The sequence below is a fragment of the Cibotium barometz genome, chromosome 57 (genome assembly GCF_041138505.1).
Source record: "Cibotium barometz isolate CiBa-2024 chromosome 57, ASM4113850v1, whole genome shotgun sequence".
NCBI lineage: Eukaryota > Viridiplantae > Streptophyta > Polypodiopsida > Cyatheales > Cibotiaceae > Cibotium > Cibotium barometz.
Window position 1 is genome coordinate 11,702,335 of NC_141102.1, and position 14,242 is coordinate 11,716,576.

At 42.2% G+C, this 14,242-nt stretch overlaps 1 protein-coding gene across 1 annotated transcript; it reads right to left on the minus strand.

Moving 5' to 3' along the window:
• Positions 1-4,888: 4,888 nt before the first annotated feature.
• On the minus strand, positions 4,889-8,167 carry LOC147606425 (uncharacterized). Its single transcript, XM_086791737.1, has 3 exons — positions 7,652-8,167; positions 5,723-5,954; positions 4,889-5,483 (listed from the first exon to the last, which is right to left on the minus strand). Exons 1-3 carry the CDS (start codon positions 7,961-7,963, stop codon positions 5,077-5,079), a joined length of 951 nt encoding a protein of 316 aa, XP_086647863.1. The 5' UTR covers positions 7,964-8,167; the 3' UTR covers positions 4,889-5,076.
• Positions 8,168-14,242: the final 6,075 nt, after the last annotated feature.

Below are 14,242 nucleotides of genomic sequence, written 5' to 3' on the forward strand. Positions count from 1 at the left end.
AAAAAAAGCAAAAAAGCCAGTCGGCTATTGTTGTAAGAGAAAGAGAGAGAGAGAGCGAGAGAAAGGATTGCCGCTTGTTTTATGCACAGTCGGGTGCTATTGGCCGGGGCTTGCACTCGTGCTGTGGCACAGGTGTACAGGCGACGCAAACACATGGACTGTCGACGTGGACAACACAGGCAGGCAGGTAGGCGGCTCGGTTCTCTGGCTAGTCACAAGCAATCGGGCGACAACCTCAAGTGCACGTAGCAGTCGAGCAGCATCTTCAGGACCACGCGGGTGACGTGCGCAAGAGGTCCACGCATGCCGTCAACTGTTCAACAGGCGGTGCTATTTTTAGGCGAGTGGAAAAAAGAAAAAAAAACGTAAAAGCATTCTAGCATCGAATTGAGCTTTTGTTTTTTTTTAGGGATTGAACCTTATTAAAGAGTTTAAAGTCCCACTTATTGCTTAAAGGTGTTTTTTTAAAAGAAAATAGAATATATATATATATATATATATATAAACACAAAAGCAAAAGCTCAAGTTTGCTTTTGGGGAAGCTTATATAAACTCCTTAAGCGGGCTTCTTGCCACACATCTCTCAAGTTTTCAAGCTCTCAAGCTCTCAAATTCTCTAGCACTTTTCTTGTGCAAGATCGACGGAAGACACCGATGCCGATCTTTTCGACGATTATGTGCAAAATCAGATTGTAGCGAGTGCCCGAGGCAAAAGGGTGGAAAGACCAACACAGGACCCAAGCCAAAGACAGCTAACCAGTTGTCTTTGACAGGTACGTCAGTTACTGTACTTTCTCGCCCTAGTACATGTTCTGATTGTTTGTTCAACTCTAAAGTTTTTGGCTTGCATGATCTTCTCCGAGTTTATGGAAAAGTAAATGGCCATAGAATCCACATTCTTCTAGAACCTGGCAGCTCACACAACTTTGCTAACTACAAACTTGTGCAAAAATTGAGTCTTGATACAACACCCAATGATCATACCTATGAGGTACCTGCAAGGTCGGCAAGTATGGGATCGAAAGATGGAGATGCTACCAATTCAGATTCAGGACTACAAAGATACTCTAGAATGCTATATTATGCACCCAGAACATGTAGACTTGTTATTAGAGATTGAGTGGTTTAAGACTCTTCAAGTCCAGATAGATTGGTCTAGTCATATTTTTTCTTTTCAACATAGGAACAGCTAGTTTAGTATCTTAGGTGATTGTATACATCCCTCTCAGGGACCTCTTGTAAATACAGTTGATTTTGGAAATATAATGGATTCTTCTTTGTATACCGCTTTCCATTGTGTATTGATTCCACTTTCTTCATTTCTCATACGTTCCATGGATGTCAATGAATTAAGTGTATTTGAAAGCAAAGAATTACAGAAGATACCTGATTCGTTTCAAGATGTATTTCCTAAGGAACTGCAATCGGGTTTACCACCTGAAAGGACAGTAGATCATCGTATTGACTTGATCCCTGGTGCTCACCTTGTCAGTATTCCACCTTATAGGATGAGCCAAGTTGAGAAAGATGAGTTGGCTAAACAACTCGAAGATTATTTAAGGATGGGCCAGATCCGTCCAAGTAAATCACCTTGGAGTACACTTGTGTTGCTTAGGAGAAAGAAGGACAACACCTGGAGAATGTGTATAGATTATAAGAGATTGAACAAGCTGACAATTAAGAACCGTTATCCTCTCACTAGATCAAATGACCTGATTGACCGGTTAGCAAGAACGAAATATTTCACGAAAATAGATTTACATACTGGCTATCACCAGATACGTATTCATGAAAGGCATGTCGAACGAACCGCCTTTCGGACTAGATATGGCCATTACGAGTTTCTCGTATTACCTTTTGGGTTAACCAATGCTCCAGCCACTTTCCAACAAATGATGAACGATCTTTTTCGTGAACATTTGGAAAAATTTGTGATTTTGTTCCTAGATGATATTTTGATATATAATCGTACTCTTGAGGATCATGTTAGACACCTCACGATTGTCTTATCTATTTTAAGACAGAATCGACTATATGCTAAGTTAAGTAAATGTGAGTTTTTTATGACAGAGACATCATTTACTTAGGACACAAGATCACCAAAGATGGATTAAGCATTGACTATGATCGAGTTCAGAAGGTTCTGGACTAGCCTATACCACAAACAATGAAACAACTTTGTTCTTTTCTCGATTTTGTTGTTTTTCTTCGAAAATCTGTGCGGGAGTACTCTTAGCTCACACTACCGATGACCGACTTGTTGAAAGGTCAATGACGTAAGTCAAATCAGCCTATCACTTGAAATAATGATCTGGATATGATCTTCAAACTTTTGAAAGATAAAGTCAAGGAAACACCTATCTTAGCATTACCCAATCCTAATCGACCTTATGTTCTTGAAACTGATGCCAGTGACTATGCCATCGAGGTTGCTTTATTTCAAGATGGTAGACCTGTTGCTTTTGAAAGTAAAAAGCTAGACGACACTCAATCTCGTTGGCCAACCCTTGAGAAAGAGCTTTATGCTGTGATTCACGCTCTCAAGGTTTGGAGACATTATTTATATGGCTCCAAGTTTGTAGTATTGACTGATCATCAGTCAATCAAGTATGTGTGATGCGGATGATTTAAGAGGAAGGAAAGCTCGTTGGACTGAGTTAATGCAAGATTTTGATTTTGAGATTCGTTATCGAAAAGGATCCATGAATAGTGTTGCAGATGCGCTTAGTCGAATTAGAGAGGTGAATACTTTGTTGTTCACCGAGATTTCTACTGACTTATTTCAGTCATTGAGAGAGCTTTGCAAGACTGATAGTTATTTTGGTCCATTTTGACAGAAGATCCAAGACGAGAGCTCATTGATTGACCAAGACTTGATGACTGAACAACCTACCATTCAGGCTGCAAAAGAGGCCAGTGGATGATTCCGAATGGTTTACTATTCCATAATGGCAAAATTTGTGTATCACAGATCTCGAACATTCGGTCCAAGATTCGTAAGGAGTGTCACGACGCCCCTTCTACTGGACACCCTGGGGTACACAGGACATTATCGTTAGTGAAACACACTTTTTATTGGCCAAAGATGAAAAGGTATGTAGAAGATTATGTTCTCAAGTATCAAATTTGTCAAGCAAATAAAACTGAACACTTTAGACAGGCTGGGTTGTTGCATCCTTTGCAAATCCCAAGTAATAAATGAAAAAGTATTTCCATGGATTTTATTGCCGAATTGCCAAGAACACATCAAAGCCACGATTCTATTTGGGTTGTGGTAGATCGCTTGACAAAAATGACTAGATTTTTTTCGACCCGGAAGACTATTACAGCTACGCAATTAGTACGACAATTTATCGACCAATTGTTTAGACTATACGGTTTACCGCAAGACATAGTCAGTGATAGAGACTCTAAGTTTATGAGTGATTTTTAAAAATTTATATTTGGGAAGTTGGAAAGAACTTTGAATTTGAGTTCCTCAGATCATCCTCAATCTGATGACCAAACTGAAAGAGTGAATTAGATTTTGGAGGATATGCTTCGAGCATATGTATCCAAAAGACGAGTTCATCATGGGAGGATTATCTTCCTAGAATTTGCATATAACAATACTAAGCATACGAGTACAGGTTTTAGTCCTTTCATGCTTATGTAAGGATTTCAACCTACATCACCTATTACAGTGGGATTCTCAAGACTTCAGCATGACGCAGCACGTAATTTCTTGCAAGATATGCAAGAAATGTTACAGGTTGCGAAAGAATCTATTAGAAGTGCTCAAGACCAAGACAGATTTTATTCTGATAGACATCGTTCACCCAGAGAGTTCTCTGAAGGAACGATGGTGTATTTGCGAGTTCCGAAAGATTCCTAGACTTTACGAACAGGTCGATCTTCGAAATTATCCCCTAGATACTGTGAACCATTTCGTATTACACGACAGATTGGTTCAATTGCATATGAATTAGATTTGCCTTCTCATGTGAAAGTTCATCCTATATTTCATGTCAGTAGACTTAAGAAAGTACTGGGTGGAACATACCAGTTAGTTACTCCTCAAAAAATCATAGATATCGAGGACATGACATTTGTTCCACATGAACCTGAAAAGATTCTTGGATTTCGTGAAAGAAGATTGCGTATTATGCTTATCACGGAATACAAGACAAGTGGAGGGATCGTGTTGAGAACGCTACATGGGAGACATTGACTACTCTTCAAAGAGATTACCTTGGCTTTTTAGTGAGCTCAGGAGTGAGCTCTTAGAGGAAGGAGAGTATGTCATGTGCACAGTGTGTATCTATCGTGTGCTACACGCACACAAGACTAGCTTCGAGGTTTGGGGAAGCTTGGAGCTAGACAGGCTGATTGGCGAGCTAAGTTAGGGATAGACTAACAAGCAAGCACCCAAGTATGGACAAGCGGGCGCCCAAGTGTGGACACCCGATGACCGACCAGGAGCCTATAAAAGGATGGCCAAGGTTAGTCATTAGGAATATAGAGTCTCGCATGACTTGTGAGAGCTCTATGGTCAAGAGCCTGGATCTAGTGCAAACGTGCACCTGCTTTATGCAGCCGAGGCCGGCAACAGTCTCGAGGCCCGCGAGGGTAGCTTCGTGGCGGTATGGGACGTCGCGAGGTAGAGATTGGTCGGTACGTCCATCTAGTTAGCTCAGCTCGTGGCTCGGTGGGGACAACCAAGTCTTGTGGGCTTGCCCACGACTGTCGAGGTTGGGAGGTGAGTCAGGCCTGCACCCCCTTCTTGTTTGTTTGTTTTGTTTGCAGGTTTGGAGTCTCGTACCAAGAACGTTCTACAAGGAGATCCTATGGGTTTTTGACATGTAGAAGACCCTCGAAAGAATTCAAGGCTACAAAGCTAGCACAAAGATGTTAAAATAAAAGCTTTCCAGCTGTTGGAGGCAGAGCTATCATATTGAGACAGCCTTGTTCATCTACAAAGGTGCAAATCATCTGGAAGTGAAAGATGCCAAATTTCAGACACTTTCTAGCAGAACCTGTCCTCGTGTCACCCGCTTCATACCATTCTGTAACACCTCGAGTAGCTAGCTACACATTTCACCTAACCGGCTGTTGATTGTAGTGATTCTTTTCTTTCTTCTTTGCAGCAGCAAGCTTTGCTGCTCTAGCAGCTGCTTCAGCTGCAGCTGCTTTAGCAGCTCCATCACTTTCTTTGAATGATTTCTTTTTCTTCATTGATGAAATTTTTTTCAAGACTTCCTTTCGATCTGCAGGCCCTGAATTGGCTTCTCCATCGTCCACAGATACATCCTCTTTGAAAATGGCATCGGGTTCCTGGGCGTCATCCTCATCCTTGCCCTCCTTGGAAGGTTTTTCTTTCTTGGCCTTCCGCCGTTTAGAACTTTTGCTTTCAGTGAGAACTGCCCCCGTTCCTAAATTTTCTACTTTCCCATGGACTTCACCATTTGCATGCTCTTCCTTAACCTCAGTGGGTTCTGTAGAATCTGAAACAGGAAGTAACATAAAACAATCAGAAACTAGCTAAAAGTTTTACGACATTGAAAGTAAAATTACAAAGACAATCTCGGTACTATCCCTCCCTCAGAAGTTAGAACAGCCCAAATTCATAATTCAGCTCAGCCAATGTGTGAACTTAAAGAATGGCCTGGAATGAGAAGCCAATACAGCTATACATGCATTAGGCTTGATTGAATGCTCCAAATATCAACCCAACAAACATCACCTTTTTCGTCTTTTTGACTGAGGCCAAGCTCGGCCAAAACAGCATCCAGCTCTGCTAGTTCTTTCTTCTTCAGCTCTTTTTTTGACAGCTGCCTGTCCGGCTCACGAGCAGTTTGTGCTACAACAAGGGGCACTTTCACATCAGCAGCCACTTCAGTTGCTTCAGTCTCTGGTTCCTCCTCTTCATTTTCTTCATCAGCATCCTCCTCAATTTCTTCATCTCCTTCGCTTTCCTGTCATACATATTGAAAGTCTTCACATGCTATATTGACACGCAGACTAGATAAGCCAAACATGGTACCAGGTAATACAACAAAACCATTGTTTGAGAATAACAAAACAAAAAACGCTTAGTTTGCATTAATTAAATGGGCAGGCCTTAATTGACACAAGGTTAAACTTTATCTTAACCTTAAGAAAACTGAATCCCTTAGGTCCCTATTCCGTTTGCCTTTGCTGCACCCCTACACCTACACCTACGCTCTGTCTCGGCCAGCAAGACTGCCGCCATCCCCCAGCCACACAGACAGCAGGTTCCTTGCTAGCACAAGGCATCATTGCCTTTTACATAGTGCTCTCTGGCCTCTCCTGCTTTCTTCTCCACCACTGAAATCCGATCCCCTCCCTTACCTCCTCCTTTGTCAATCCGCTCCTCCTCCCCCTTCTCTTGTTTTCTGCAACCACTTCCCTTCTGATCCTCCAGCCGCACAGACATCAGGACTGAACGTACACGCATAACTCCACCAGCCCTCCATCTGGCTCACCTTCCCACCCACACACACACACACACACACACACAGAGAGATTGATTTGCAATGCCTTGAATCAGTCAACTCTTAGAAAAATGCACATTCATGTTATGCGATACCTTGAATCAACCGATATCAGTAAAATGCATGCTTATGCTGACATGCAAGGCTAGTGGGTATTTTTCAGATAAGGTAGAAGTTTACTCAGCTTTGACTAAAACTTCCGTTTCTTTTTATGCTGTCACGAAAACTCCTTAGGGGGCCATATTACATACCCAGGTTCTTTAAGTTTTCAAGAACATATAGGAAGAAAACAGGTGCAGATGGATCCTTGATGGCCAAGCACTCGCATAAACAGATAGCTAAAAAACAAAATACAGGATAGGTAAAGTGCAAAGTGAAACCCACCCCAACATGCTTTTTGTTGGGATCAAGGGCTGCAAACAGGAAGCAAATAATGATCTCTTATAAAGTACGCTCCTGAAGAAGCCTGTGACTTTGCAAGACACGAGCCATGTGCTTTGCAAGATATGAGCCACAAACACAACCAAAGACTAAACCGCCCATGGTTGACAAAACAAAACAAGAACTTTAAACCCTTCCCAAATCATAACCCTAACATAAGCATGCTTATAACACAGACTGGATATCTCTGGAGGCCCTGACCAATCAAAAATCTGAAGATGTACACACTTTACAATACAGAGCAAAGAGTTTCACAAAGCAGATAGCAACCAATAACTCTATCACAAAGTTTTGGAAAGAAGACAGACAGCTTAGCAAGATGACAAAACTTGACCAAGATCTGTATAGGAAGAGATCTTTGTAATGCAGATCAAACCCATGACGGCAATGATTAGCCAAGATTAATAAAAATGCAACCAGATACACTTAGGTGTGTAGCCTGGCGGTGACGGGATGCGGCTTCTACGATACAATTTCTCCCAGTGTTGCCCGTATCCTATCATTATATTTATACATAACGACGTATATGCGGCAATGATACGTAATGGCAGCGGCCATGAATTTCACAAGCAGGACTGTATGTCCACGAAACAGGATGATGACCCTGATATGCAAACATGGCCATTATGGAGAGACCTTGACGAAGAACTGCAGCCATGCACAAACCTTACAGACGTTGGAAAAACCAGGTTGAAGCCAGAAACCAAAACCCTAACCTGACTCAAATCTTCTCGTGAAGCATCGGGGGCGGTGTGTGCAGGCTGATCAACAATCGGCGGCAGGGCGGGCATTGCAAAAAAGTCGTCATCGTCTTCCTCGCAATCGGCCCAGGAGGTGACAGAGACAGGCGTGGGGGTCCAGACCTGCGCCGTCTCCTGCTGCTGCGCCTCTTTGTTCTTGGAATCGGTCTTCTCCTTGTCCGATCGCTTCTTGCTAGACTTCCTGCGGCGGCTTTCGAGAGCGGAGAAGATGTTGGTGCTGCTTATCGCTGGTAATCCATCGTCCCTCTTGTTCATCCCACCGACCATCCTCTCACCTAATCTGCAAGAACAAAGGGCCCAGGAAAGGGTTTGCCGAGGCAAGCTAGGGTTTTTCGAGTCAAAGTAGGGTTTTGACAGGCACTTAAAGGCAATGAGGTGAGGGAGGAATTAGGGTTCTAAAAACCAGAGGCCGGGAGGGCAGATACAAACAGAAAGATTCAGGATTCAGATGCACGCTCCCAATCTTCTATAGGACTCTAGAAGGTAGGGCAAACTTTTGTGGTTTGACAACAAATTAGTGGGAATGTGAAAGGAGGTTTACACACTTAGGGCATCCACCGCGCGCCCAAGCTCATGGATAGGGAGTCTCCCCTCCTATCCACCCGAAATTTTAGGGTGCGGCGCGGGGTTTCTGACGGAAGTGCGAAACCCCCTCCTACCCACCCGAAATTTTAGGGTAAGGAGCAGGGTTTCTGAAGGACGTGCGTAAATCCCCTCCTACCCACCTGAAATGTTAGTGTAAGGAGCGGGGCTTCTAAAGGAAGTGCTTAAACCCCCTTCTACCCACCCGAAATTTTAGGATAAGGAGCGCTTAGCGGGGTTTCTAGAGGAAGTGCGTAACTGTGAGGCGTGGGATTTTTGGGATTTCTATCCGGCCTCACATGGTGCTCTCGAGGTATGCTTGGACACCCCGAATTCTTTGCATCTATATGGGAGTACCTTGAGGTGGAGTAATGTGGCCTAGCCTGCCTCTCCTACCTTCGTTTAAATACAAGACGGCTTGTGGGCAAGGGATCCCGTGCCTCGGATACCTGCAAGTCATTTTTCTCTCATCACTCTTGTGATCCCATTGTAATCTCGTCGCGTGTCGGCATTTTATCAATACAAGTTTTGGGTTGGAAGCCCGCATTTGGGTGACACCATTTTCCATTGCCGGTTGTACGTTTTTGGTCATAAGTCCTTCATACGGAGTCCGATTTCAAAGTTCTAGTACTCAAAACGACTGGCTCGTTGTCCTCTTCGAGACGAGCTATAGGTCTTAGTGTGCAACATTTAGCAAGTACTCTCTGTTTTTACTTTTGTACTGGATTCTCTAGTCTCGAGCGAGAACTCGCACCCAGAACGCGACCCGAGATCACCGCTCCGTGACACTTGGTATCAGAGCAGGAAATGCCGCATCGCGGTGAGTTTGATCAAGACTTATGCCAAAGGGAAAGACCACGGAAGGTGGCTATCTGGACATGGAAGAAGCCGCGAGAATTGAGGAGGAAGCAAGGCAAGAAAGACAGGCGGAGCTTAACGCCGAAGTAGCAGCTTGGATTCGGCGTGAAAGGCACAACAGACGTCTCAAGTTAAGAGCAATAGATACTCGACAACACCAAATGGATGACCAAAGGGATCCAGGGCTGAGTTGGCAAGATCACCAAGATGACAGATTGAACCGGCTAGAAGGCATATTGGCCTCCTTAGTCAATCAACTACACAAGAAGGATGGCAGCCGACCTTCGTCTCGCCAAGACAGATGAGGTTGAGGTCCCCTCCCAGACGTCAACGCAGAAGACGGAATGACATGAGGGACTCAAAGTCATCGGATGAGGGATACGGGAAGTACAAACCGTTACCCCCGGAGAAGTATACTGCTGCCCATTTAATATGTCTATTCGAAATAAGTGGTTGAAAAAGCAAATGTTTGATACTCTGCTATGATTAGTCTTTATAAGAAATTCTGAGCCCATCAAATAATGTTTCCAAATTTTCAATGCATGGACTACAGTAGACAACTCCTTGTCATAGGTGCTATACTTACTTTTAGCAGGATAAAATTTCCTACTCTCAAAAGCAATAGGATGACCATCTTGCATTAATACATCACCAATGCCCTTACCACTAGCATTGGTTACAACCACAAAGAAAGGATGTGAAAAATCAGGTAATTGTAACACAGGTGCATGAGTAAGTGCATATTTTAATGCAAGAAAAAATTTCTCTTGAAGTTCGGTCCACTCATAAGGTTTGGTTTTCTTGAGAAGTTCAGTGAGATAGTGCGCCTTATATGCAAAATTACGAACAAATTTGCGCGATAATAGCTACACAACCCTACAAAAGATCGTAATTCATGAAGGTTCTTGGGACGTGGCCATGTCGTAATAGTTTCTATTTTCTTGGATCAACATGTATGCCCTTAGCAGAAACTATATGCCCCAAATACTCAATCTCACTCTAGAAGAAACTACTCTTTTCAGGATTAATGTAAAGTTCATTTTTAGCAAATTAAATACAATTTCCAAGTGTTTTTCATGCTCTTCTTCAGATTTACTAAAAGCTAAGATATCATCGAAAAAAACAACCACAAAGTTTTGATGTTCAAGAAAGATTCTATTCATCATATGACTAAAAGTCGCAGGAGCATTAGTAAGACCGAATGGCATTTCTAAAAACTCAAAGTAACTAGTCTGAGTTCTAAAAGCAGTCTTATTTATAGATATCTTGCTCGGCCATTCTTACTTGATGATATCCAGATTTTAGGTTAATTTTTCTAAAGACGCTGGCTCCTCTTAATTTATCAAGTAGATCATCAACTCTAGGAATTGGAAATCTATTCTTGATAGTATTCTTGTTGAGAGCCTTGTAGTCTACACACATACGATAAGTACCATTTTTTTTAATACAAGAAGAACTGGTGCTCCATATGGTGAACTACTTGGTCTAATAAGTCCCCGAGAAAGTAATTCCTCGATTTGAGTCTGAATTTCTCTTTGCTCAAGAGGGTTAACTCTATAAGGTGCTCGAATTTCCACCCGTCACTCACAGGGACAACATATAAGTAATAAATCCACACTTAGTTCCAGCTATCCCTAATTTTATATGTCCTACACATGGAATATTTGGAATCACCCAAGTGTCATGCTTTGAACCTAGTGGTAATTAGGCGTCCCAACAATTAACCACAGAAGGATGGACGGACAAACCATGACATCCAAGCTTAAGCTTTAGTTAAGCTTTGTCTTAAGCTTTGTACTATGCTTTGTCTAAAGCCTTGGATAAAGTCTTTATCTCTTGGATATTTCCTTGATGTGTAACTTGAAGAAGAGACCTCAGCCAAGCCTTCACTGATTTTCTGATTTTTTCTTTCTTTCTCAGAAACCAGAAAGTTGCACGTACCTTCTCTCTTTCTTTTGCAAGACTTCCTCCCTTTGATTTTTCTCAATATTTTTCACCTTCTCTCCCCCCTTTGCTTTGATACCACTGAAACCACTAGGATCATGGGGAGACACACCGTCCAACCAAATACCAACTGGTTCATCACTTCAATCAAATTACCATAACCGAAAAATTAATAAATATAAAAAAAACATAACATAGCATAAAAACATAAGAGAGAATCATTGGGTGCAATTTATCCCCCCTCAAGAAGTGTCTGCTTCCTCCCACTTCTTGAGTATTTATGCTTTATTAATAAAAAATAGCCCATAAGCCAAAAATAGATGCACGCTTATGCATGGGCTTACTCTTTACAAAAATGGGGGTTGCTTTTAACACAAGCTTAGCTAAAGTGTTCCTATCTAAACACTAAAGGATAATTACAAGAAGAACCCCAAGGGCTAATTCACGTGTAAATAAATAAATCCATGCCCAATATAACAAAAGTGGGCGGCTCAATAGGTCCATGCCCGAATACATCAAAATGGGCAGCCAAATACAAAACCTCGTAGTAAACACTACGGCAAAGATATCAAAATGTGAACCATCCCGATAAAGCTCGCACCATATCGCCGCTATCACGTCAATCTCACCAACCTACAAGGTTGTCCATTCAAACACACTACGAGTTAGCAACACATGCCACAAGTCCACGACACCATATAAGTAATAAATCCACACTTAGTTCCAGCTATCCCTAATTTCATATGTCCTACACATGGAATATTTGGAATCACCCAAGTGCCATGCTTTGAACATAGTGGTAATTAGGCATCCCCAATTAACCACAAAAGGATGGATGGACAAACCGTGACAAATAGACTTAAGGGAGAACTCCCCCTTCTCTCCCTCTAGGTGCAGCCTTTTGCCCTGAAAATCTAGTTTAAGGACACCGTCCCCCCCATTAGCGCGGTGACTTTAGTAAGGGCTCTTTGACTCTTAGAGGTGGTTCACACCTAGAAGTTTTTTGCTCATAAGTGAGTAAATGAGCTCCAATTTGTGATCCGACTAAAGCATTGGATTCGTGGGAGACCATGTGGGCTACAAGAAGGTGGGCAGAATGGCTCCTTCATGAAAACACCAAAATATCACCTCAAGAAACGCGCACAACAATGAGCCTAAAGAGATTGCTCAGAATGTGGCCCCAACTCTCCCCTTGACCCCAAGGAATTAATGGCTAGGTTAGCTTGGTCATTGTTTAAAAAGGTTTTTGATTAATCTTTAATGTTAACATTAATAAATTAAGAAAGAAGATGCCATTTTCCTTTATACCAAAAATTCTATGAAATTATTGTTTTCTCGAGAAAGTGATGTTATCTATCATATTCTATGGTTTAGTTTAGAAATTGTTATCTTGATTAAGTTAAAAAGTATAGGTACATCTTCTCCCTGCCTCAACGCTAACCCCGTTTCCGTGCTTGTGTAGCTGGTGGGTGGCGATGTTAGCAAGGCCCGGAGTCGGCCCAAGGTATCCCTCATACCATTGGGAAAATGAGATTCGCCGATTGAGGCATATTGTGATGCTGTCTAGTTATGCGAGCCCCGGCCAGTGCGGCGAATAAGCCCTCCCTAGCACGTACACATCCCTTTGAGGGGCGGAAGGATCAAGCGATGGAGCCTGAGAGGGCGACAGGCCAGCTTGAGTCCTCTCGCCATCTATCAACGATGAGGTGTATGGTCCCGTATGTTGGAAGGCCGAATTCTAAATCATTGGTAGAATAAAGTAAAGAGCCTGGATTTGGCTATGGATAATTTTGAACATTGTATTTATTTGTTTTATTAAATCCTTTGTTTGTAAGCATTGTTGTATCATTGATAAAGGCTATTTAAATGAACAACATGTAAGGCCATTAATTAAGGAACTTGTTTATTTATGTCAAACAGTGTGGTAGGATTAATTAGAAAACAAATTGACACGTGAGTTGGGTGGAAAGTGGAAGGATAGAATGCCGTGACGGTAACATCCTATGGACGGGTGGACCCGATTAGTTGGGTAGCTTTCCAACAAATTAATTAAAGTTTCTACATTAGAGAAATAGGTCTCTGGGCAATCCTACTCTAGAGGACTAGGTTAGCGGCGGCTGTGCCTTGCATAAATCAGGAAAAAAGCATCATTTCTAGAAGTCAAGAATAGAGGTTGCCTGAGTTAAGATCGATCACTCTATGAGTGGTTTGATTTTAGGAATCATCTAGAAAGACCACGCTTCCCTTGTGGAATAGAACTAGGTCTTACCTACTAATCATATCCTTGCATCTTTTTACATGGTCAAGGTGTCGACAAGGAGGAAATTTATCAAGTTAGACTTAGTAGACTATCTTAAGGTTACCCCTAATTAGGAAGGGGGGACCTTACAGTGGTGCATCCTCTAGGAGCCTATTTCTCCAACTCATCACCCTTCTTGAACCAAATTTTGAATGTTGGTTTGGTGCCATCTGGGTTCTCAATAAGGGCAAGAAAAGTGTAGCGTGCTTGCTTTACCTTCTTGTACCATCTCTTAGTTTTAGGTCCATATCTGACTAGTTTGGCTTCCAACTTTAGCTTTGCAAGACCCTAAAACAACCAAGAACACCACACCATTAGGCAAAGCCCAGTATGATTGCAGGTCTCACACCCAAAGGGAAGGGATCAAGTGATAGTTGACTACAAAGCCTGAATCATCTGAACCAGCTCTACCCATTCAACTTGTTAACCAGCATATAGAATAGCACATACATATACACTTATGCATCAACCCACTCACATCAATTCCTGTGTCTCAAGCTTTTTGAAAAACAATATAGTTTCTGGAATTTAAAATCTCCCACAAACAGTAGAATCTGACAATATTAAACATCAAATCAACACATACACCATTTGGGGAGGGTAACTTGGCTAAAGTTGAGCAATGGAGAACAATTGGTCATTCAATGCTTTGCAGATGATTCCTTACTTTTTTGGGAGCTGATAATGATAATGTCAGAGTGGCCTTAATCATTATACAAGAGTTTGCTAGTGCCTCTGGCTCAAAATGTAATATTCACAAGTCTAAATTAATCAGCCTCTTTGATGACAATGATTTTGACTTAGAAAGATGGGGGTGTGAGGTTGTGAAGAGGGGTAAAATTGATAGATCCTTAGGGGCCCCT

Coding starts and splice junctions, on each gene's coding strand:
- LOC147606425 (XM_086791737.1), bottom strand. CDS start 7,963: ATGGTCGGTGGGATGAACAAGAGGGACGATGGATTACCAGCGATAAGC. Junction 5,955..7,651: donor CACGAGAAGATTTGAGTCAG/GTTAGGGTTTTG, acceptor TATGTATGACAG/GAAAGCGAAGGAGATGAAGA. Junction 5,484..5,722: donor CAGTCAAAAAGACGAAAAAG/GTGATGTTTGTT, acceptor TTCCTGTTTCAG/ATTCTACAGAACCCACTGAG.